At 37.7% G+C, this 22,510-nt stretch overlaps 1 protein-coding gene across 1 annotated transcript in view; it reads right to left on the minus strand.

The window, feature by feature from the left end:
* Positions 1 to 140: 140 nt before the first annotated feature.
* The window catches only part of LOC107101510 (vang-like protein 1), a 24,003-nt gene continuing 1,633 nt past the window's right edge, over positions 141 to 22,510 (minus strand). The window contains exons 2-8 of the mRNA XM_015400460.1: positions 21,953 to 22,124; positions 13,507 to 13,935; positions 12,146 to 12,321; positions 9,559 to 9,692; positions 7,126 to 7,276; positions 5,643 to 5,877; positions 141 to 5,454 (exon numbers count right to left, since the gene is read on the minus strand). Of these exons, the coding sequence (XP_015255946.1) occupies positions 5,194 to 5,454; positions 5,643 to 5,877; positions 7,126 to 7,276; positions 9,559 to 9,692; positions 12,146 to 12,321; positions 13,507 to 13,935; positions 21,953 to 22,124 (1,558 nt within the window). The 3' untranslated portion in view covers positions 141 to 5,193. The remainder of the gene's footprint in view (positions 5,455 to 5,642; positions 5,878 to 7,125; positions 7,277 to 9,558; positions 9,693 to 12,145; positions 12,322 to 13,506; positions 13,936 to 21,952; positions 22,125 to 22,510) is intronic.

Raw genomic sequence — 22,510 nt, forward strand, 5'->3', positions numbered from 1 at the left:
TCAAAAAAGTACTCCAGAGTGTTGTTCAGCATGGGGGTGAGTAGAAAATGAAGGCTAATCATGTTTTGGGTGTACTATTCCTTTAAGGCACAAGTCACCATTAAAAAGACAATAAAAAAAAAAAAAGCAAAACCATTTGATCACCTTAGGGATTGGTACAAATATTTATTTTTTTTACAAAGTTGACCACACGTCTTTGTTTGACATAATTGTTGTAAAAAACAGGACAGCGAAAACAGAGTTCATGACATGTAAGTTGCATAAATATGGTAAAATTAGTCTCTCTTCACGTAGGTTTTTTTTCAATGTTAACATAAACACATTTGTACAGATTCTAAAAACATATCAGATAACCGAGGCACGTGTGTAAAACACCTAAACAAACATTGTCTTTGAACACAGGACCACTTCAAGATTTTACACCACTACCGGCCTCATAAATAAAATAAAACAGATCAAGTATCCTCACACATCATCAGTTGAGCAAAACATACTCAGAATGCTCTTATAATATTTGTCAGCAGGTGGCAGTAGTGAGGCAGATGAAACATATTACTGGCACTGTACTCTGTTCAATTCAAAATTGATTTTCAATTTTCGATAATTGCTTACACAGTTGGCAGCCAATAATAATAAAAAAAATAAATAAATTTGAAATTTGAAGAAAAAAAACATGAAACATACTTTTCAAACATTTTAAGTAAAAGAAGAAAAAGCAGTACAGGGCTTTGGGCAAAAATAAAAGCTTAAAAAAAAAATTCCCTACAGGGAGCCTTAAACTAAAGTATACGGTGTTCAAGTATAAAGATTTGTAGCAACTGTTGCCATATTTTAGAACCAGCATTAACTTAAAAATCTAGAAAGCAGAAAGTATGAACAAATCACAATTAGTCTTTGAATTATTATTTTTAAACTGGTCAGGTTTTTGAGACATATTTAAACAACCAAACTTTATTGATAACGATGGGTCATTTGGTCCCAAATTTACAACTACCTGTTGTGGTAAACAGACAACATAAACACGACATTTCTTGATTTAGAAGACATTTCAGAAAAAGATATGTTCAATAAATTTGTGGCTACTTATTGGCTTTACAACAAGATGGAGTAGGTGCTTTTTCTTCCCTCACCCCCCCAAAAAAGGTATTCTCAATAGAGATGTCGTTTCCTTACAAATTAATAAAACAATGGATATTATAAGTTCAAGTTTAGTAGCAAATAAGAAGTAGAGGAACAAGGGCACAGTTGATTAAATGGCTTTGAGAGCCAATGAGGCCATTTATACAGGCAGGGGGGATGTTGTGGAAAAAGTATTCAGTTTATCAGTAAATTAAATGAATTATTTTTCAGTGGTTCTACTGTTTCAGATATCCGTCAAAACAAAACATTTGCAGCAACATTTATAGATTAAAAGCAATCATTACTGCCAGCGGCGATTTCTGATCCCTATTTCCAGATTTTGCAAAAACAGATTTTGGGTAAAATCAGATTTTTTTTAAATCATGCAACATCACAGTAGTGAACCAGCATCTGATTCTACAGTAGCAAAAGTTATTTTCCAAACCTAGATCATATAGAGACTTTAATATTGAAAAATCCTAAATAGATTAAACATAACTTCTGTTTCAAAACCAAACAGGGCAATAAGTTGGACAAAAACCCCAAACCAAACAAAACTGAATTTTCATCTCTTTAACAATGTAAAAGGCTGTTATATAATAATTATCCAAATACTCAGATTGCTGAAAAAACCGTAGGCCAACATAGAGCTTCTTTCAAAAGATTTTTAAAATGATAAAATTGTAGCACAGTTAAACCATAAGGAGAAACATTTATGTTTAGAAAAGATCATCTTTCAGCTCCTTCTATTAACTGCGTCTATCATTTTAAAAAGTACTGAAAAGCTTCATAATACAATATAAATATAAATAGTGACATGGCTGGTTTGAGAGAAGTGGCAATACTGACATGACTTAAATGCATCAGAGTAACAGTGCTGGTCAGAACTGGAACACTGGGTTTCTACCTTTTCCCATTATATTCAATAACAGGCAGACTGGGTTCAGCCAGGGGCGGTTTTAGGAAATGTGGGGCCCTAGGCAATGAGAGGCATGGGGCCCTTTGAACTTAGAAGAAAACACATAAAACAGAGCCATTATACTAATAAAGAAGTTTTTATAGAATAAATATACATTATTTGTTCTACCTTGTGTCGCTCTCCTCTAATTCATTTTATTATTGTTTTCTGCTCTGTTTTCTTGTGTCCCTTTTTCTTTTCATATTGGCAATGTACTCAGCTGACTTTCCATGCTGTCTCCAAAGCAATCCAACATTTTCCAATCACAAAGCCCATCCTAACTTAGCTGATTGCTTCTTCCTGTTTCCAAAAAGGCAACAGCAAAAGTAAATAAGTAATTCTTTTTAACTGCAGACAAGCCATGATCTGCTTATCTGTTTTCCATGTTTCATTTAAATGAAATTATAGCTGCATGAATCATAACAGCAGATAAGATAGAGGAGATTAGGAGGCGGGCTTTCGAATCTACTTACTCTGGAGAGCAGAGTTTGGTTCTTTTATAAGCTGTTGCCAAAGTTTTCAGTAACAGAAAAAAAGTCACTAGATTTGGCACTAAGCACTTTTTTGTAATAAAAGGGCTAAAGGGGTCTGAAAAGTTGCTAAATATAGTGACAAAAGCTCTAAGTTGGCAACACTGCTTTTCCTGCAGTTTGTTTTCAAATGGTTTGCAGCTGTTTGTTTTTGACCTTTCTGCACATGCATAGCAAACAGACTCATCCAATGGGGTGGACACTGAAGGGGGGTCCCCAAGACACAATTCATAATATTAGCATTCTGGTGGCATTTTAACAAAAGCAATTTAATCAAAAACATAATTAATGTGTACAAATAAGTAATAGCTGTATTAACCATACGTGTAAAAGGAGTTGCCTAATTTTGTCTAATGGTAAATCCGTCCCTGGGCTCAGCATAACATGATTATAAACCTTTTTGCAGCCATTGGTTCTTTCAGTCTTTTTGAACTGCAGGGTTCTTTATTTATGAACTTTTCAAGTCCCTTGTTTCCTTTTCAGCTGTGGTCCTGAGCTGCCTTGTGCTTCAGTTACCATACCATTTTTCAAACTCTTAATTTCCAGAATAAAATGTTTCTTAACATCAACAAAAAAAACAGCTGTTGATAGATTCCCTCAAACTTTGTTGGTTTACAGCAGTGAACAGAGAGAGCGATCATAACCATTTGACTTTAACGTTAGTATGTTCACTTGTACTGTGCTTTTTTATCCCGTTATTAAGACTTTAATCATGTTTATAGTCCAGGTATATCATGAAAAATTGCACAAGTAAAAAAAGATATATATCACAAAATAAAAAAAGGTTTCAAGCAAACCACAACTGTTATACAAAAAGTAAAATGGGAGAAAAGTGTATTTACATATAAATACTGTACATCTGTAATACATGGTAACTGCTACAATTAAAAAAGAAGTACTGTGCAAAAGTATTGAACAGCACATTTTTCATATTTTCTTTTAAATGGGTCATGTTTACTTTGTGATCTTTTAAATTTCTTGTGATCAATAGTTAAGCTTTTAGATGGTTGTTCATACCTTTCCTTTGGACTTTGAAAACCCCACCAAAACATTGAAAGCTTTTAAAAAAACCTGCAGGAAGCGACCCTTTTTAAAAGATTACTGTCTAAGTAAAACATAAAAAATAAGACATGGCTAAACACTTTGGGGTAGTATAGTACAGTTCTGGTAAAAATAAATCATTTTATAAAGAAATCACCCGAGAAAAACATGAAATAAACCTCTATGAAAATGCTGAGGACAGGGAGAAACTCCTCTTTTGTTCTTATTGAGAAACCTTCTCGCAGCACCTAGGCACACAATGACTTATGCAAACTAATCAAAGATACAGTGGCCTGAAAATATGTTCACACCCCTTGAATGGCTTTACATTTTATCACTACAAAACTACAAACTTTAATGTGTTGTTGTGGGGACTGTAATGCGACAGACAAACACTCGGCAACGAATCATTGTTAAGTGGAAGGAAAAGAATTTCTATATTTGAAAAAAATCAACGACTCAAAAAAGCTAGCATGCATTTGTATTCTGTCCTACAGTATATCACTAAAAGGATGGTATTTATGAAATTGAAAGAATCAGCCAATCAGCAGAGATCCTTCACTCAGGTCAGTCCCGACAACACAAATATTGGTCATGTCGACACAAATCGGCAAGAGAGGTAAGAAGAAATTATTTGATTTCTAGGGGACACAGCAAATATGTAGAAAATCTTCTCTACAGGCCACCAGTTTGTTCTAGAAAACTAATGGAGCATCTCACCGTGTTAAAACATCCCATCAGTGAAACATGGTGGTGGTAGCAATATGCTATGAGGAGGATTTTCTACCTGAGGGACAGGGAAGCTTTGTCAGAGGTGATGTGGGGATTATTTCCTGAAAGGTCTAAAACCTTAATTCAAATGCATTTCCCGGTTAAAACTTGGGAAGAACCCACTGCTTCCCAAGGGGATCGGTTAAATGCAGAGGTAAATATCTGCAGTGTGAGATCAATAAAGTTCAATTATAATATTTTTTTAATAAATATTTCAGACTTACAGATAAAATAAAAAAAAAATGAAGCACGGGTGCTTTTCCTTTTACATAAGGGGTACATATGTCAAGTCCTCTCTAACAAACCTGACTCTAACGGTTTAATCCCCTCATGTAGCTCAGCAAAGGCAGGATAACAATCCACTCATTTGATTCAGGTGTGTTAAAAATGGGGTACCTCAAAAAGTTGCAGGATTGTAGCTGTGCCATATGTTGTCTGTCATTAAAGAAATCCCCATGAAATACACAAAAATGTGTGGTTTATAAGAAAAAAGAAATCTAAAACAATCCAAAAGGAATGCGACTCAAGGCACCGCAGATGTTTATGAGGGTCGTCTGTAGTGCATAGAGGAATAACTAAACGGAGCCCTGCAAACGTCTGCTGAAACAAATGCTTTTCAATTGATCCAGTCCCTCGTGATGACAAGATAGTTAATTGGATAAACAACAAGCAGAAGTACAAAAAACGGTACAAAAAGGGATTTTTGAAAAGTTCAGATATCAGTCACAGTTCTGGGTTTGGACCGAGCGGCAGCGCCACTCCACCGTCCTATTACTAAACGGAGGTTTCTGATTGGAGCAGCAGTATAAACTTATGAGACTTGGGGTCGATGTACTCTTCAGTCAAGCGGATGTAAGGGATGCCCTTGACTGTGATTGCTAAACTAAAATCAAGACACTTTAGCAGGAACTCTGACCCCTCCTTAACCCCACTGGTGACGGGGGCTTCGCTGATCAGCGTCCATTGATCAGCCATCCAGCGCTCAGGGCCGTACTGTAGGGTTGGACCGGGTGCCAGGTAGGCCTCAAGGAAGGCCTGGACAGAGAATAAAAAGGTTAAAGTCATACTCAGGATGTACATTAATAACTAGATTTTAAACACATGAAAAAAAAAAATTCATAAAGTTTTCTTTTCTTTTTTTTTTTTTTTTAGCAAAACAGACGTTTAAATAAATGTTTCTAAAGTATTTTTCAATATGATAATAAATAACAAGCCAGACTTACCTTAGGACTCATATTATTGACTAGGCAAAAAGCCAGGTGCTTCTGGATGCTCTCCATGCTATGGCAATGCTGCCTCCTGGTGGTGCGGAGGTATTTCTGCAGCGCACGAGCCATTGAGGGAAATATAGCAAGGGCGGCTTCACGCACATCCATGATGTCGGACGGTGTAGCGTTCTCGTCTTCTTTCTTCATGCGTCGCACATGTGTGAAAGCTTCTTCCACGGCGACCACCAGCCTGATTAACAACAAAAACAGGATTTACCTTTCAGTTTGGACATTTGTATATTGATCCAATCTGAGGTACTTGTGACAACAAAAGATTTGCAGGAACGCATAAGTGCTTTATTTTTTGTGTCAAATGAGTTTCATACGAAAAGTAAAGAAAAATCACAATTTCTACAGAAACAATCTTTAATACACAAATAGCATTTAAAATGATTATTTACCACTAATAAAAAATTATACAGCCAGAGCAAAAATAATAATAATAAAAATCACAGAACCTGGAGTTGTAAAAAACACATCAGAATCTTTTTGAAAAAACAGATTTTAATTAAAAGAACTGGATTTTTTACAGTATAACGAAATAAAAAATATGGTTAAATCAAAAAAGATTTAATTCACCAGACACAAGAGTTTACGTTCTTCAATTGTAAACATGGTCTCTTAGATCTAAATTAAAAGAAAAAAACAGCTGGCTGACTGAGGGTAAGTTTAATCCTCTATTAAATAAAAGATTGATTTTAAAAGAGTGGATTGGTTTTGTGTGCTTTTAACCCATATTGACCAATAGGCATGGCTCTAAATATGAATTCAAGTAGCTCATAAAAACAAAATTAATCTGCACTCAGTTTGACTTGACTTTGAATTACACCAAAGACACTGCTGATACTTTAATTTTTCTCATACATCTGTATCCTAGATGATGCTTAGTTTAGTTGAAAGGAACTTTGAGTAAAGATGATACATACATGTTAAAAGTGTTTATTTTCTCAGAAAATTGTCTGGTTCTCCTTAAACCCTTTTCCATTAACATTTTCATAAAAAAAAAAAAAGATACCGTCGCCATTGTAGTATATTCTCTGACCTCATTAGCAGCAGGCTCTACCTTATCCCTTTTTCCCAAACCCCCCAAACATAAATCCTGTTACATTCCTGTGAAAAGCAGCTCAGCCTCAGTGGATCTGTGACAATGGATTTGGAATTGGCTGTTAGAAAATCCATGCCACCACAGGGAGAATGTCCTACAGTGTTCTTCTCTTTTTAACCTGGCTTCCAGGACTCCAATTAGGAAGATTTTTAACAAGGTTTTGACCCAAGGGTCTGATCTGCTACAAATGTAACAGAAATCTATATGGGTTTAAATTTCTGGTGAAAGTACAAATACATGCCATAAAACCTTTGTGATGAGGTTCAGGTGTAAATTAAAGATGTATCTTCCCATCTCCTGTGTATCCGAGTCCATGCAGACTTTGTGACCCACCTGGCTCTGCGTTTGCGAACTCTCCTCTCATAGTCTGCCTCTTCATAGTACAGCTCGCTGTGTGCATTGTCTTTGCGTTTTGCAGCAGGTGTAACCATGGACCGTGACTGATTTCCATTAGTGGGCTGAGCTGCAGCCGTGCTCCCTGGGGCTAAATCCAGGACAGAACAGAGGCAAACTGATTATATCAGTGTGACCTGAAGGAAAGCAACTTCCTGACCCTGCAGCAGAATATACCACCAGTGATGAATGAGCATGGAGAGAAATCAGATCTAATTACAGGGGAAATTAATGAGCAGGAATGTTTCAGTTCAGGATTATAACCATCTAGGTTCACTTGTTTTGGGGAAAAACTGAGTTTGAGGTATGAAAGTCTCTGATAGGAGATTGATAGTATGGAAATCTTGTCTAATTGACAGTTTTTTAGCAAAATTTTAAGGTAAATTTCTTTCTAAATGATGCAAATATTCCAAAAAAGGTAAAAAACAAACCACTTGACTTTTTTTTTTAAGTTTGAAGATGTTTCCCTTTAACCTGACAACAGCCAGATGCATGTCTCGCTCCGCCTAGCTCCACTCACATACATCTGGGAACCCGCCATAGGAATTGCCTTTACTGAAGGCTGGGCCTTATCAAAACTCCTTGCATATGATTGGATAAGCCACTTGTCTGTCATCTTTATTGACGTGCTATTTCAACCACTCACACCGAAGCTAACCCGTGACGCTGTGAGAGGAGGAGCCATTTGGTAGATCAAGCTCTTGCCAAATCCGGTCGGGAGAAGGGCAAAAACATCGTTTCCACCAACAAAAGCCTTCAAAGCCGTTCTCTGATGTTCTTTTAATGAAACAATATTAGATAGATTGGACAACACAGAAGAAATACCAGCATCAATGCTAACGCTCAATGCGAGCCGCCATTGTTGTTGGAATCTCACGGTCGCTTCTCCACTCCAGGACACACCCGCGCTGCGTCCTGATTGGACAGACCATAAATTCGGTTGGGGAAATCACTTTCAATGAGTGGGTTCCCAGATGTATGTGAGTGGAGCTAGGCGGAGCGAGACATGCATCTGGCTGTTGTCAGGTTAGTTTCCCTTCCCATCCAGGAAGCTTTTTCAATTCAAAATATGTCCCAGGCTTTATAGAGTAGCCCAACAAAGTCTTGTTATTGCTTAGAAAACATGCAAATTGAACCAAAGAACAGGTCCACCCCTTAGTAATGGGGAGTCGTTGAGGTTGTTGTTGGCCTGCAATACCCGATACTGGTCTATGCCTCTGGAAAGGGAGTCGTTAGGGTCATTATTGGCCTGTCTAAGCAGGGGAGATTTTTTGGTCCCGTGCATAGCGATGGGTGTTGAGGTGGTAGTGGAAAGGAATCTTTTTTGGAATGAGTATGACCTGGATGACTGAGAATCTTCACCAGTATGTGGCAAAAAAACTCACTGAGAGTGGCTTGTGGAGAATAAACATAATTTTGCACATCAAAGATTATAGTCCATGTAATGACTTGACTAATGGAGCTCATGCTGAGGCATGCCTCATGTTCATGAGGTTTCAATATTGGTGCATTTGCTATTTCTAAGCATGCAGGTACAGAGCTAATGCTGCAGGTCAGGTGGGGATATATATTATTCATATATGTGTTATTATGCATCAGTATGTCAGAGAGACTAAATGCTGCTCTAAAAAAAGATTATTTTTCTACAGCCAATTTACCTCCTGGCCTACATATATGTGCTAAAATAAGAGTGTGGATGAATGAAAAGGAAAGAACAAGCATGGGTGGGGGTTGACAGGAAAGGAAAAAGGGACAGAGCAGGCAGAGCTGGAGACAGGCTGAGAGGGAGGAAGGAGAGATGTGGGAGAATGTGAGAAACTAGCATTTCTCTGATGAATTATTTAAGGCATGAAATTCCATGGCCCCCTAGAGGGCTTTCCGCTGAGATGTGATAGGGATGGGGGAGAGGGTGCACTGTTTTTTTATACTGAAGATAAAGAAATCTACAGCGGTCTGAGGATTAATGGGCAGTGAGCCGAAGATCCTTTTAGACGAAGCAAAGAGTACAATATATGACATTAAAGAACAGGCACACGTGGCTGTGGGGAGGAAAAATGTAAGGCATGGGGCAGAAAGCTTAGCAGGCAATACTCTTTGAACTGGCAGTAGAAACTATAGTACAGATGATGCATCTAAACTATAAAATAGGGCATTGTGTGACATTGGAGGTAATCTTTAAAATTTTTAGACAGGTATGGTCATGGGGATTTGTCAATTTTTTTCTTGTACTTTTTCTTTTCTTTTGGTCAGCTATGAAGATTTTTCTAAACCATGTTAAAATCTCATGCAGTAATTGTACCTCAACCTGCATATGATCTATCGAGACATTATGGATGACACTACAATAATCCTTTTTCATATGAGGTGACCAACCGTCCACATTGTAGACCTTCAGGCCGGCCAGGTGTTTGGCAGTACGGTGTTTAGAGGCAGACAGGAGAGCAGGGTTGTGCAGGGGAAAATCTCTGTAATAATACTCCAGAATGGTCTGAGCGGCTCGCTGAATGCTGCATGACAGAAGAATGAGAATATATAATTAGAGTTTTTAGACAGCAAGATTTTTTGATACTGACCTAAAATCCACTAGGAGCAAAACATTTTGTTACAGTAGAGAAATTAGAGAGAAAAAAAAAAAAATAATTAATGAGCTGAAACCATAATTTTAGGGTGATGGGTTTCAGTTTGTTTAGTTTTTAGCAGGGGTGGGAGGCACTATGTCATCTCTATGCCATGTATCTGTAATGCCCAGCGATTAAACCAGGTGAGTCCAATCAGCACAATAGTACAGTTAAGCAGCTAGAAAGTGTCTCTTGGATTTTAACCGACACAAAATGGAGCTAAAAGACTTTTTAGTGAGTTGCTGATATCATTTAATAAGTTGCTGGTTGCCTGTAATAAATTCCCCTGACATTTGTTCACAAAGTCTGTCTGTGACATCCTGACAGCATTGTTGCCTTGGTTATTTTGACACACGGTGGGTGCCTTCCAGCCATACATATTGCATCTGTATTCATTTTTTGGTGGTAAATGTCCACGCCTAGCAGTTCCTCCAGCTGTGTTTAAATTTCTGCAAATTGGGATGTATAAAGGAAAGGTTCGCACTGAGAAATCTACAAACTGTTTTATTCATCCAGATCTTTTTTCACTGCAAAACGCAACATTTCTCCCTACTTCCAACTTTTAGTATGAAATCTACACAATCTTCCATGTTACCTGGTTTTCTAACTTTGCATTAAAAAAAATCTTTGATTGTTGCCACTTATATCACTTACAGTTTTAGCACTTTGTACTTATTTACAATACAAATAAAACCCCTCTGTGGAAATGTAATATTCTGCGAATACTTCAGAAGCTTTCAAGAGAAACTGATTGACCTTCAAGGAAATCAATCATTGACCAAGGAAAACAGGAGACAGGTCTTGGATAAAGTGATAAATATGTTTGCAGTACGCTTAGTTCATAGAAAAATGTTTTACTGATCATCAAAGACTGAAAATATAAGTATGGCAAAACCACCAACCAAGCATGACATGGCAATCCAGCTAAACAAGGACTCTATAGCCTGCAGCTTTAAACAAAAAGGGATGTAGAGGAAGGTAAAGGTGATGGGGAAGACTGATTTTAGCAGATATGTTTTACCTTATATCTGCAGAAAATTCATTTTCATGTATTTAGCTGTAAATTACGTGTTTTCAATTTTAAAGTTTATTCTTCAATATTTTCTAAAAATTAAAAAAGGAGTAATTTGGATTCCTCCTATTAAGGAATTTATATTTCCATATTGTAAAATTGATGTGTGATTAATTATTCCAAAAAAACAAACAAAACAAAACTCACTTTTTATAAAAGCAAAGGTGCATAGAGTGCCACAAAACTGTACTCAAGTTCAAGTAGCACAAAGTCAACATATTTCTATTTGAACAAAAGCAAAACGTAGCTGGGCTAAAACTGTGTTTTGTAAAGGCTACTTATGTACTCAGTAACTTTTTTACTATTTGAAATATATGATCAGACAGGTCATATTGTAAGTTTATGTGCAAATTCGTTTGCTTTTAAAGGCTAAGACAGAATTGTATACAAATGTAAAAGTTATTTGACAATAGACTCCGACAGAGGAAACACTTCTCAAAATCTATTTAGTAGACAGTAAACATTAAAGGTATTGAGGACGATCTTTTATTTCTGGGTGGATCATCTAAATAGGTGGTCATCCTAATCATCAATCATTCATAAGGCCGTCCTACGTGCTCGTCCCCATTTTCACCTAAACCTACCCCGAGAAATATCTGGCTGCAGAAATTGCCTCCCCTGTGGTACACTTATGAGAAAAGGATTGAAATATGAACAAAAAGGGAACTTTTAAACATATTCTAATTGTTTTCATATATCTTATGCATGGATGCCCTAAAATTGAGAGTTTTGTTGCACAGATAAATTCGAATGAATACGATTGTTACTTGTATGGAGACACATTTTAGTCAATGTGCTGCAGTCAGTGTCTGACGAATATATTCTCTGCTCAGTGAATTGCATTTTCTGCTTTTTCTATCAGCACCATTCTATATCATTTCTGACAAAACATTAAGAATATGTTTACAAGTTTCCTTTTTATTTCATATTTCAATCCGTTTTCTCATCCAGTCCATTTGTACCATCTTTCAAAACCATTCAGAATCAATTAGGTCCAGTAACACTGTAATTGTCATCTTCATGATTCATACATAATTTCCAATCATCTTAAAAAGCTATAGATACACAAAAAGCGTGCCATGTACTGCACTCTAAGCCCTCACACAAACAGAAATTCATGAGTGTCTCGCTTTCAGCCTTTGTCAGTCTTTCCTGCAACTATGACCCTCTAACTGCACTCATACTCCAGCATAAAGAGTCTACCCACTAGACGGCATGCGTCTTAGCGTGGACTGAGGGTCATTTTTACAGTTCTAGCAACACTCCGTACCTTAGCTGCCCAATGTTGTAGTGGCGTGTCTCTCCGTCTGTGGAGCGGATTACACACACACTGTAGCAAGGTCTGATGTGGCGGAGCTCCAGCAGTACGACTGCCAAATAGTGTACAAACAGCTGGGAGTCCACCAGGGACACTGCAAACTGAACAATACCGTGGTAATCTTCATCCTGAGGGAACCAAAAAAAAAAAGGTCGAATAAATGTAAATAGATAAATTTCTTTAACAAAACAGATTTTAAGAGATAGTTCTGAAAGTACAGTGATAAAAATCCTTATCATTTTCTTCCTACGTTGGGTGCTGATGTTTCCATTAATTTTATTTACAGAGACTAGACAGTATTTTAAAGTTCCTTAAAGATGAACCCAAAGCTCAACTACAGCAAAGGACGGCTTATGTTGCTGCGATCATCTGGGGCTGCTTTATTGCTTTAGGACCTGGACGACTTGGTATTGAAACCGTAAACTCTGCTCTTTACCAGAAAACCTGATGCAGATCATGGGGCCATAATTTCCTGACGTCAAGCTCAAGCAGATTTGGGTTTGAAAGAACGACAATAATACAAAGCAAAAAAATAAAAAAGCCCACTTTAAATTCATAGAGTGTTGTGTAAATTATGAAGCTTTATGAACAGCATTCCAGCTGTTTTAATAATATTTAAACGGATAACAGTTATGCTAGTCTTAATTTTTACAATTATTTGATCACTTGAAACAAATAATTGTAAAAAAAAGTATGTGAAAAATAATAATGATAAGTAATCTTTGTCATATTACTAAAGTACACTAACAACAAAAGCTACTTTATGTCAGTGGGAACAGTGTCTTAGTTAGTATGATGTAATTTATGACAAATATATATATTATATATATTCAATTACAAATAACTTTTTAATTGCATATTCTTAAGTCTACGCCAATACAACTCTTCAATTAATTTTTAGTTGTAGTGTATATTTTTCTAAAGTAAGTGTTCATGGATATGATTATCTTCCTGTGCCAACAGTTCTGCCTGCCAGAAGCTGACACCCACTTTCCTTGTTTACGACGTCTCCTTCTGCACTTCCTCACGCTGCATGAGGCCCTGGCTGGCTACCATGGCATGACGAATACTCGATGATTGTAAACATACAGAAAGCACTGGGCATTGACTGTGATTTTTTCCCTGTATCGAATATGCACCGTGTTTATCTTTATATATTTTGACATAGCTAGAGTTCTCAGACACTGTGGCTATCTAATACATGGAATAATGACACACATACATTTTGGATAATCCTTATTTAAAACGAGATAAAGTGTAAAATGAATATCTATTTGAAACTTGTAAAGATAACTGCTCTGTCTAAAGCCTACCTGTGCATCTAGGATTCGGACTCCATAGAAAAGCCAGTAGGACATGGTGAGCAGCAGTGTGAGAGTGGTGAGGAAGGCCCGATACACACAAACCCTTGGCAGGCAGGCCCGGCTTGGCCTCAGAAACAAGGCCCAAACGGCAACAAGCAGGATGAGGATTTTGAAGGAGATAGAGAGGAAGAGACCCTCACAAGCTGCACCACAAGCCTGCAGTCTGTCAGGCCACATCACTACTGGGAGAAGCAGGAAGACCAAAGGTGTGGCCAGCACCAGCAGACCCACACAGGAGCCAACTGCCAGGGGGAGATAGCGCCGGAAGCCCTGGGTTCGATCCTGGATCTCTTTTCCAAGGCCAACCACTTCCTCCTGGGAGATGCTGAGCTCAGAGGTTCCTGTAACAGCTGTGGTGGTTTCTCCCCAGTTATCATCCTAAAATAAAATAAAATAAAATAAGTGAAGGATAGGGGAAGATATTCATCAGACTCTTGACTATAAACAGTTAACAGTCATTGCAATCCTTTAATACATCTAATTTCATAATAAAGTCATGTGAACAAATCGCTTATATCTGTTGGATAATCAAAGATTAAGAGATTATGGCAAAGCACTCTGCTTCAGGATTTTTGGTAAAGGAGCCAAAGTCACGTTTCTTTTAATTACTGTGACCTTGACTGAGCTAAATGAGATGTGCAATCCTTTAACTGTTCTGGGTTCTGTAGTGAGCTCCTGCAGCATCTATCACTGTGCACTCATAGTGGTCTTTATAGACTGGGCACTTCTGAAGAGGTTCACTGCTGCTCCAAGTGTTCTCTGTGTATGAAAAATGGCTCTCACTTACTGCCAGGGGTGGAACTAGGGAGTGGCGGCCGTGGCCCCCTAAAGCCAATCACTGGCCAGCCTTACTGCATGAATAGCTGTTTCATGATGAATCGAATTCACCGCATTCACAACAAGCAGTTCTTCTCTAAACCAGAGGGTGGCAGCAGTGATTCTCTCTGCCATTTCAATTATCAGTAAATTCACCCCAAATGAGAAAAAAAAAATGTGACAATGAATTATTCTCATAAGTATACTAAGATTTAAGGTAAAAAAATACAGAATTAAGACTCTTTTGAGAACTGGTTTGTGTGTGTTGTGGGGGAGAAGGAAAAGTGATTTGTCCCTGAAGTCATCTTGTAGTCTAGGAACAACTGCTCATTTAATGTGGGCACCATAAATGATTCATTTAGACAGCACAGATGTTCATATGGGTGTAGATTTATTTGACAGAGTCTAATGAAAACTTGGTCTGTCTTCAGTAATTTATACTGGTTCATTTTCTGCTTTAGTACAGTGTGATTAGTGGAGCTCGACCCTGAACTGGCTTTGGCACCCGGCCATCCTTATAAAAATGCTCTGGCTCCACTACTGGTCACTGCAGTACCAATTGCTTAGAATTTAATCTGAAAGCTTTTTTCTAGGGTGATAGAAATAAATGCCTAATCTCTTTCTTGAATATATTTTAGATTAAAACCAAATATTTTAAATAATTTCAGCCGACTTGGTATTGTCATACAAGTCCTTTCTAAATGGTTTATCAACTCTTTAGGTCTGAAAACAAACAGGTTCACAGAGGAAAAATACTATGTTTGATAAACAGCTAATTTAACATTGATAAATTGGTTTACTTTGCTTTTGTTTTGTGGAAACAGATGTTTGTATTAATCGGGTCAAGTTTATCCTGCTTATTCTACCCCACATATTGTATTTGGTTTCAAAACCAGTTATTGGATGTTTGCTGGTGACCTTTTTAAAATGAAGATTATTTCTGCTGGGGCCGGCTTCAGATCGAATCAGTAAGGCTCTGACTCAGTTAACCCAAACACTTAAGAGTTTCATTACAAACGTTTCCTTTCCTCTGCCTGCATATTTAACAACCAGCTAACAAATAATTTTTTTAACACAAATATATAAAAGAACAGGCTTTATTTAACCTAAAATCAGAGAACATGTTAAATAAATCAGGTAAATAAATCAGGGTCCATCACAGCTGTGAAATAACTTCAATGTTCAAAACTTGACCTGTTTTTTTCATTCCTTATGCTGTATTATAACAAACTTTCACACATATGATTTCTGAGTTCATAAAAAAATAAATATTAATATAAAGGAATACAGATGAAATGCTAATTTCAGAGAGGTCTGAAATAGGATGTATATAAATACATTTATCAGCTGCGTCCAATTAAACAGAGGCATATCAACCTGACAAGGGAGTGCATAAATGGAAACATCAGAATAACATAGATTTGATCATAGCATTAGCAACAACCAAACAGTGCATGGCTGCTTTGCCAGAGCAAAGAGAATAAACACTGCTCATAAGTTTCCAATGTTAGAAAAAGAATAGGTTAAAGTATAAAGTGCAAAATTAGCACATTCATAGAGAAAAACTACTGTTTCCCTAAATGATATAAAACTTACAAGTTATACCTAATAATTGTGTTTCTACTAGGAAGTCATAAATGCAAAGTCAGAAAAGGTCTGCTGAAATACACCCTGCATTAAAAGTGGCAGGTGGAATATTTGGAGAAATGCTCAAATATTTTCAAATGCTTTTTACTAAGTCATGGAAATATTTCATAATAAACAATGAAATTACAAGATTACAACATGCAGGGAACAGGGACAGACCAAATGTAATCTGCTTTCATGAATCTAGGGTACGATTTGAAAAGGAAGGGCTGCAACCATAGTTATAATCTTGTTTAGCCAGAGCACAGCAATCCGCTTTCCTACTGAAGCTCTGAGATCTGACTTCTGAGCTAATATACCATCGTAAAATTAAATCTGGAAGACTCTTATCAGGTTCACATGAACCAATTGTGATGTCCCACATTCAAGACTCAGCCAATCAACTCAGGGCTGTACCTTCTCAGAAGCCTTTATTTAGCTCCTGGCCTAGCATCTCTCTCCTTCACATTAGCAAACTTTTACCCACCTCCGCCCCATCTTTCACTCTCAGACTATTCTCAGTCCCACTGATCCTCTGTTAATTCAACCACCAGTGTCCAAGCCCCGGGATGAAGACTACTCTAATCCTTCTCCTAGATTAATCATTATAGCAAGTGTCGATTTATAGCATCTAAGTCTTCTGCCAGGGCCCAAGCGCCAAAGAAATTATTCCATTCATGTCAATAAAACCCTTTTAATCACAGATTTTCTCTGTCTGAGTCTCTCCAGGTTGAAATAACTTGAGATACTCCAGGTTTTTCTTTCAACACTGTGTTCCATCTTGTAGCTCAAACTAGAGATTTAATTGGATATTCTGAAAACATAAACATAGAACATTTTTATTGGGCTGACAAACCCAGCAGCAGCAGCTAGGTGTGTCAGAGATTTTAAGAAACTACTGCCATTTCATGATCAAATGGGACACACAGCTGTTTTGAAAAGGTGGAATACAGGAATATTTCTTCTAATAATCCATAAGACATACATAAAAAAAAGTTTATGTTGCTATTTTTTTTCACCTTATAGTTTTAAGGCTTAGAAAATCTATCTGGATCAACTTAATAAACAGATTAGGGTGTGCAGGAAGATTCAAACGCAGCTTAATTTATAAAGCATGGCTACTGTATGCATGACAACAACAAATGCCCCAGATTTGCATGTCCATCATTATAAATTATTATCTCTAAATATGAATAACTATGTGAACAGCTGAGCCGTATTAAGGCAAATATATTTCCAACTCCAGCAAAGAGACAGGCAGAGTAAATGTGAAGGAAGTATTTTTTTTGTTTGTCTGTCATTGATTCAGGCAGCTAATTATTGTTCCCACGAGTGCTGCTGTGTTTTGCCAACTACAACCATTCATTGGAGCAGCAGCTGCAGAGGCACGGATGGATGAGGGCTGGAAAAAATGGCAAACCGAACAAATCAGCCTTCATATCATCACACGTCTGCACTCACACATACACCAAAGCACATCAGGCTGCACGCACAACCAGAGATCACTGCGGAGCTGCTGGAAAACGAGACCACAGACGGTCACCTAAATGATCATCTGTCTGGGGGGTGTTTATACCTCTGCATAAAGAGTAATTTTAGGTCATTAAGAGGTTGAATTAACCGTTACAAATGAAGAAAGCAATAGTTCTAATTTTAGAAGGTGAAATCTTAAATTACAACTGCAGAAAGACACCAAATGAGTAGAGATTCTTTTCTTCTCTGCAGTTAACAGCCAATTAACTCAGCCTTGCTGGAGGATGGGATGCCAACGGGAGCTAGAAGATAAATGAGCATGAAAAAAAAGGATACAGAGGGAAGGGAAGTCAGAGAGGGGGATGGCAGTTGGTACGGTGCAATTCAAGTGCAGAAGAGCAGAAAGAAGGAAAGGTTGAGGGAGAGTGGGGTGCAGACGTATTACATCCTGTAGTGTCTGTAAGCCTAATGAATGAAACAGACATTTTCATTGGAACGGTGGCGTCTTTTAAGACCAAATCCATTCTCTTTCAAGCTTTTTTCTTTTGTTTCTTTCTCCAGTCATCCTATTTTCAGTAGGGTCTTATAATAGAAACAAGAAATGTTATTCTTTATCAGGAATGTAAAATAAAATGACATGTACCCTGGATACAATGCTTAGTTCCTTTCTAGCTGTTTCTGTCCACACCTGCTCCCAATTAACTGATTACTCTTCTCTTTGTTCTCTTTGATAGTGTCAGAGTCAGAGTATACAGTATAGTCCTCCTCTGCAGTTCCTCATTGCTGGATTCTCTTCATTCCTCATTTATGTTTCTCCCTGGTGTCTCCTAGTTTTGGATCCTGAGTTCCTCGTCTATTATTTCTGCATTTATTAAATTTGCCAGAAACCATCTCAGCCTTGCTACTAACGTGGTACTGTGTGCCTGATTAAGCTAACAGATTAGCATAAAATATGATTTGGTAAAACCGGATGTGATTTTTCCATGCCATGCTACAGTATTGGTGTCCCTCAAAGTTTTTCAGATTTTGTCATGTTATAGAAACACTAAGAGTGTTTTTATTTCAATGTGTTTTAGTTGGATTGTATAGGATAGTACATTCCCATTCAGTTGCACATAATTGAGAAACTATGATCGGGTCAAAACTTTGGAAAAAGTAAATCTGAAAAGTTATTTGCATTAAGGGTTTTTACCCCCTTGCAACTAAATTCCTTCAGGAACATCTTAGTAAGTAAGATTTCATTAATAAGGCTCACTTCATCGTTATAAATGCAGCTGATCTGTGAAGGCCTCAGAGTTTTGTAAGAAAACATTATTGAACAGACAGCATCATAAAGAGCCAGCAACAGTAGACAGGTCATGGACACCGTCGTGGAGAAGTTAGGTCATAAAACTGTTCTCCATGCTTAGGATGTCTCAGTTAGGACAGAACAGTATGCCACATGATAAAGGTAAAGTAAGCACAACAGCAAACCTTCCAAGACATGGTTTTCTAACTGAACTTGAATGCATGGCACGGATAGCAATTATTCAGAGAAGCGAACAAGAGGTTTGCAGTAACCTGCAGAGCTGTAAACCTCTGCAACTCCTCTAAAGGAGGCTAGAATAAAACAGGTGTTGAAACAAAGGTGTATTTTAAAATGTCCTCTCAGCCAAGGAATGAGACACAGCAAACATTAACAGGTTTGTTTGAACAAACCTGAACTGTTTGACCAAATGATGCAATGCTGTGTACGACTGTGAGCAGACAGTCTCTATAGTTAAACATGGTTGTGGTATTATCATGCTGTTGCGATGGTTTTCTTTAACAAAGATGGAGACGTAGATCAGAGTTGATGTGAATATGGGTGAGGCTAGAGGACAATTCTGAGAAAAAAAACTGAAGAAGTTGCAAAAACAACGTTTTTTTTTAACCTTTCAATAGGCAGCTGTGGACATATTTACCGTAGGAAATATGTTTTTTTTGTCTTTTGTTTTTTTGTTTTTTAACCTGGAAGAAAGACTATCAACTTGCCTTTAGGCTGAATGAAAAAAGTCTGAGATCCCTTGTAGCCAAAATCACTTTTTTGTTACTTAGACATTTTCTGTAGCCAAAAAAAGATAATTTCCTATCACTGAGCAGACTAGGTGCTTAAAGAAATTATCACATTTTGCCTTACATCAGCCAATTGCTGATCAGAGAAAGTGGACATAGTTTTTTCTGGGCAGGCAGGGGTGGTGCCTTCTGCAGGGGATGGGTCATTTGCCAACCCTCTGCATCCAATCAAAGTAAGCTGGAGTCATTTTGTAAAAATAGGCTGAGCAACAATTTTGATCTCTAGATAGAAACACGTCCCAACAGACTTGCTGCAGTAATTGCAGAGAAAAAGTTGTTCTAAAGCTTTAAGCTTCATTTTGATTCTATGCAAAAGTGGATTTTTTTTTTTTAGATTTTCATTTGTTGAGAAACATGGAAAAAAATACAAATAATATCCTTACACTTAAGAATTTATCTTTGTTTTGGTATGTCGGGTAAAAAATCACTATGAAGTACTATTGATGATTATGGTATAATCATCAATAGTGATTTGTCAAACACTGCATGGTAAATATAATGATAAATATAGAATATTTCAATCTGGCAGAGAGTGAAAGTGAAAAATCAGCTTACTTTCACCATTAAAGCACAGTAACAGAACAAATACTCTAATGCTGCCATCAACAATGCCTCAGCCCTGTGCTGCTCCGGATGCAGCGCTACATGTCGGTTGTTTTTGTTGGAAAAGGTTCAGTGCCACATATGATAGAGAGCTTTTTCTTTTCTGTAAATGACTGCCTTCCTTTAATGTTTAGGTATGTTTTTTAACATCAAATTACAAGCTGTTCATGTCTAAAGATTGCGAGTAGGGATGTTGACTTCTACAGGCAGAAAGCAAACGAGACGAATAGTAAAACCCTATAAGGGTAACATATGCTTTGGTGTTGCTTGAGTTAACAGTGCGAGGAAACTAAAGCTGCTTCCTCCTGGCACAAAGTCTCTCACAAAGCAGCATGGACAGGCTCAGCAGTAGCAGACTCACTATGACTCACTATAACTCCACTCTAAGAGCATATCCCTATGCTGTGCATGCAACAAAAAAGGAGGATTATTCATATCAGTTTTCTCCAAAGTGGCATTTGGCAGGAAACCCAGGCTAATAACAGTCTATATCCATTGGCTACCAGTTCGTATTTCATCAGCTCTGCCTGCCGACGTTCGCTGCTTCTAAAAGTCCAGGATAGAGTGGATATGGTGAAATTGGTAGATAGTAACGAAAGGGCTGTGAATTCTGCTTTTCCATTTGGTCACATTTTTTCTGTTTGGAAAGATGCAGCACAATGGCTGATCACCTTACACCATCGACAAAGGATAGGAGCCGCAAGCAGACCATCACATGCCAGTGGGGAATGTGTGGAATGTCACTATGCCGCCAGAAGGGCACACTGAACACAGAGAGGGAAAATCTACAACCTCTAAAGAAATATCAAAACATGAGACTGAAGACAAACTTAGAGCCAGTTTAATAGCTTATATATGAATTCAACAGCTCTCTAATATAAATGTTAACTCATAAAATGAAAAATAGTTTTGATATTTAAATCCATTTAATGTAGGTCAGAGACACTGTGAAGGCCATTGGAAAGTGCTAGATAAACAGAAACTCGACTTCTCTTTACCCACATATTTTTCCTCTTTGCAACTCGTTTAGCTTTAGTGCAAAACAGTGAGAGATTTTGGGAAACACCTGTAGCCTAATATGTAAAAACAACAGACTGTTTTCTTACGGGGGGTGCCTCTGTGAGAATAAAGAAAAAAGGAAGTCATTTTTTTAGGAAAACAGACAGGCTGTTTCCAGTTTTTGTTCTAACTCTGTGGCACAATGAGCCGCCATTAAGCCTCTTATATATGGCTCTGCCAACAATTTGAATAATTTCTTTGCAACATGATCTTCATATTTAAAGCATCTCCAATCCTCTTTTATAAGAGCATGATCAGGGATTTATTTTCTTGTTTGGAAATGAAAAGCTAATTTCATCAGCTTGCTTCGGCCTCACTTAACGACTTCTGCTGGTTTCATTATGTCCTTTTTATAGAGCCAAACTCACACGGCATCAACAGCATTCACAGTGCAACCCAGCGCCGACTACAAATCCGTCTCTGCTTCCAAGAGAGATGCTTATCGGCTGACCTATTTGATCTTACAGGACCATTGTTGTTTTATATAAGGCAGTGGGCAGCCAGCTGTGTTAGGAGCATGAGTTTATTGGGTCACTATACCAAGTTCCTATGAGGATTAACAGGATTTGCTCTAAAAATAATGTGATTACAATGGGGACATTTTTAGAGCGCATGTTTCGTAATTAAAAAAATAAATTCCACTTCTTTTGGTGTTGCTATATTTCTTTAGTTTCAGCTTAATCCTGCTTACTGATCTAAGGAAGTGTGGAATAAGTGCAGATACCTGTGCTTCATCTCCAGGGTCCGCATTTGCTGATGGTTCTCCAGGCAGTGGCTCTTCATTCTGAACAGGGGATTCGTTGGATGGCGTATCAGGCGGATTTATGACCACGGACCTCTCAGAGCGAGTGCTGTCCTTGCTGCTGCCACCTTTGTGTCTTTCTCGGCCTCGATCTCTAGAAATTAGGCAAGCAAGAATAACAGACAGGAAAATGTTATGTAATATCCATATAGATCGGAGGTCCTCAACAGGAGGTCCGCAGAGGTACTGCATGTGGGTAGCGAAAGTTTTGGTTTATTACACTTTTTTTAATATTCCACCTTCAATTTTTTTCCAGTAATTGAAATGCATTTAAATTCACATTAACATTCAACACACTGTAGTAAACAGATAAATGGAGGCAGAAGATGTCTTTCAGTCATCGATGCACATTCAGCGACACACAGGAGCTCTTTCAAAGCTGGGCACCGTTTCCTTCACAACACCTGTCCCATCAACGAGGATTAAGAAATACTTTAATCATCGAAGGGCAAAATTACTTTCGTTACATGACTCCATCTG

Source organism: Cyprinodon variegatus, unplaced genomic scaffold (assembly GCF_000732505.1).
Source record: "Cyprinodon variegatus isolate N-32 unplaced genomic scaffold, C_variegatus-1.0 Scaffold1106, whole genome shotgun sequence".
NCBI lineage: Eukaryota > Metazoa > Chordata > Actinopteri > Cyprinodontiformes > Cyprinodontidae > Cyprinodon > Cyprinodon variegatus.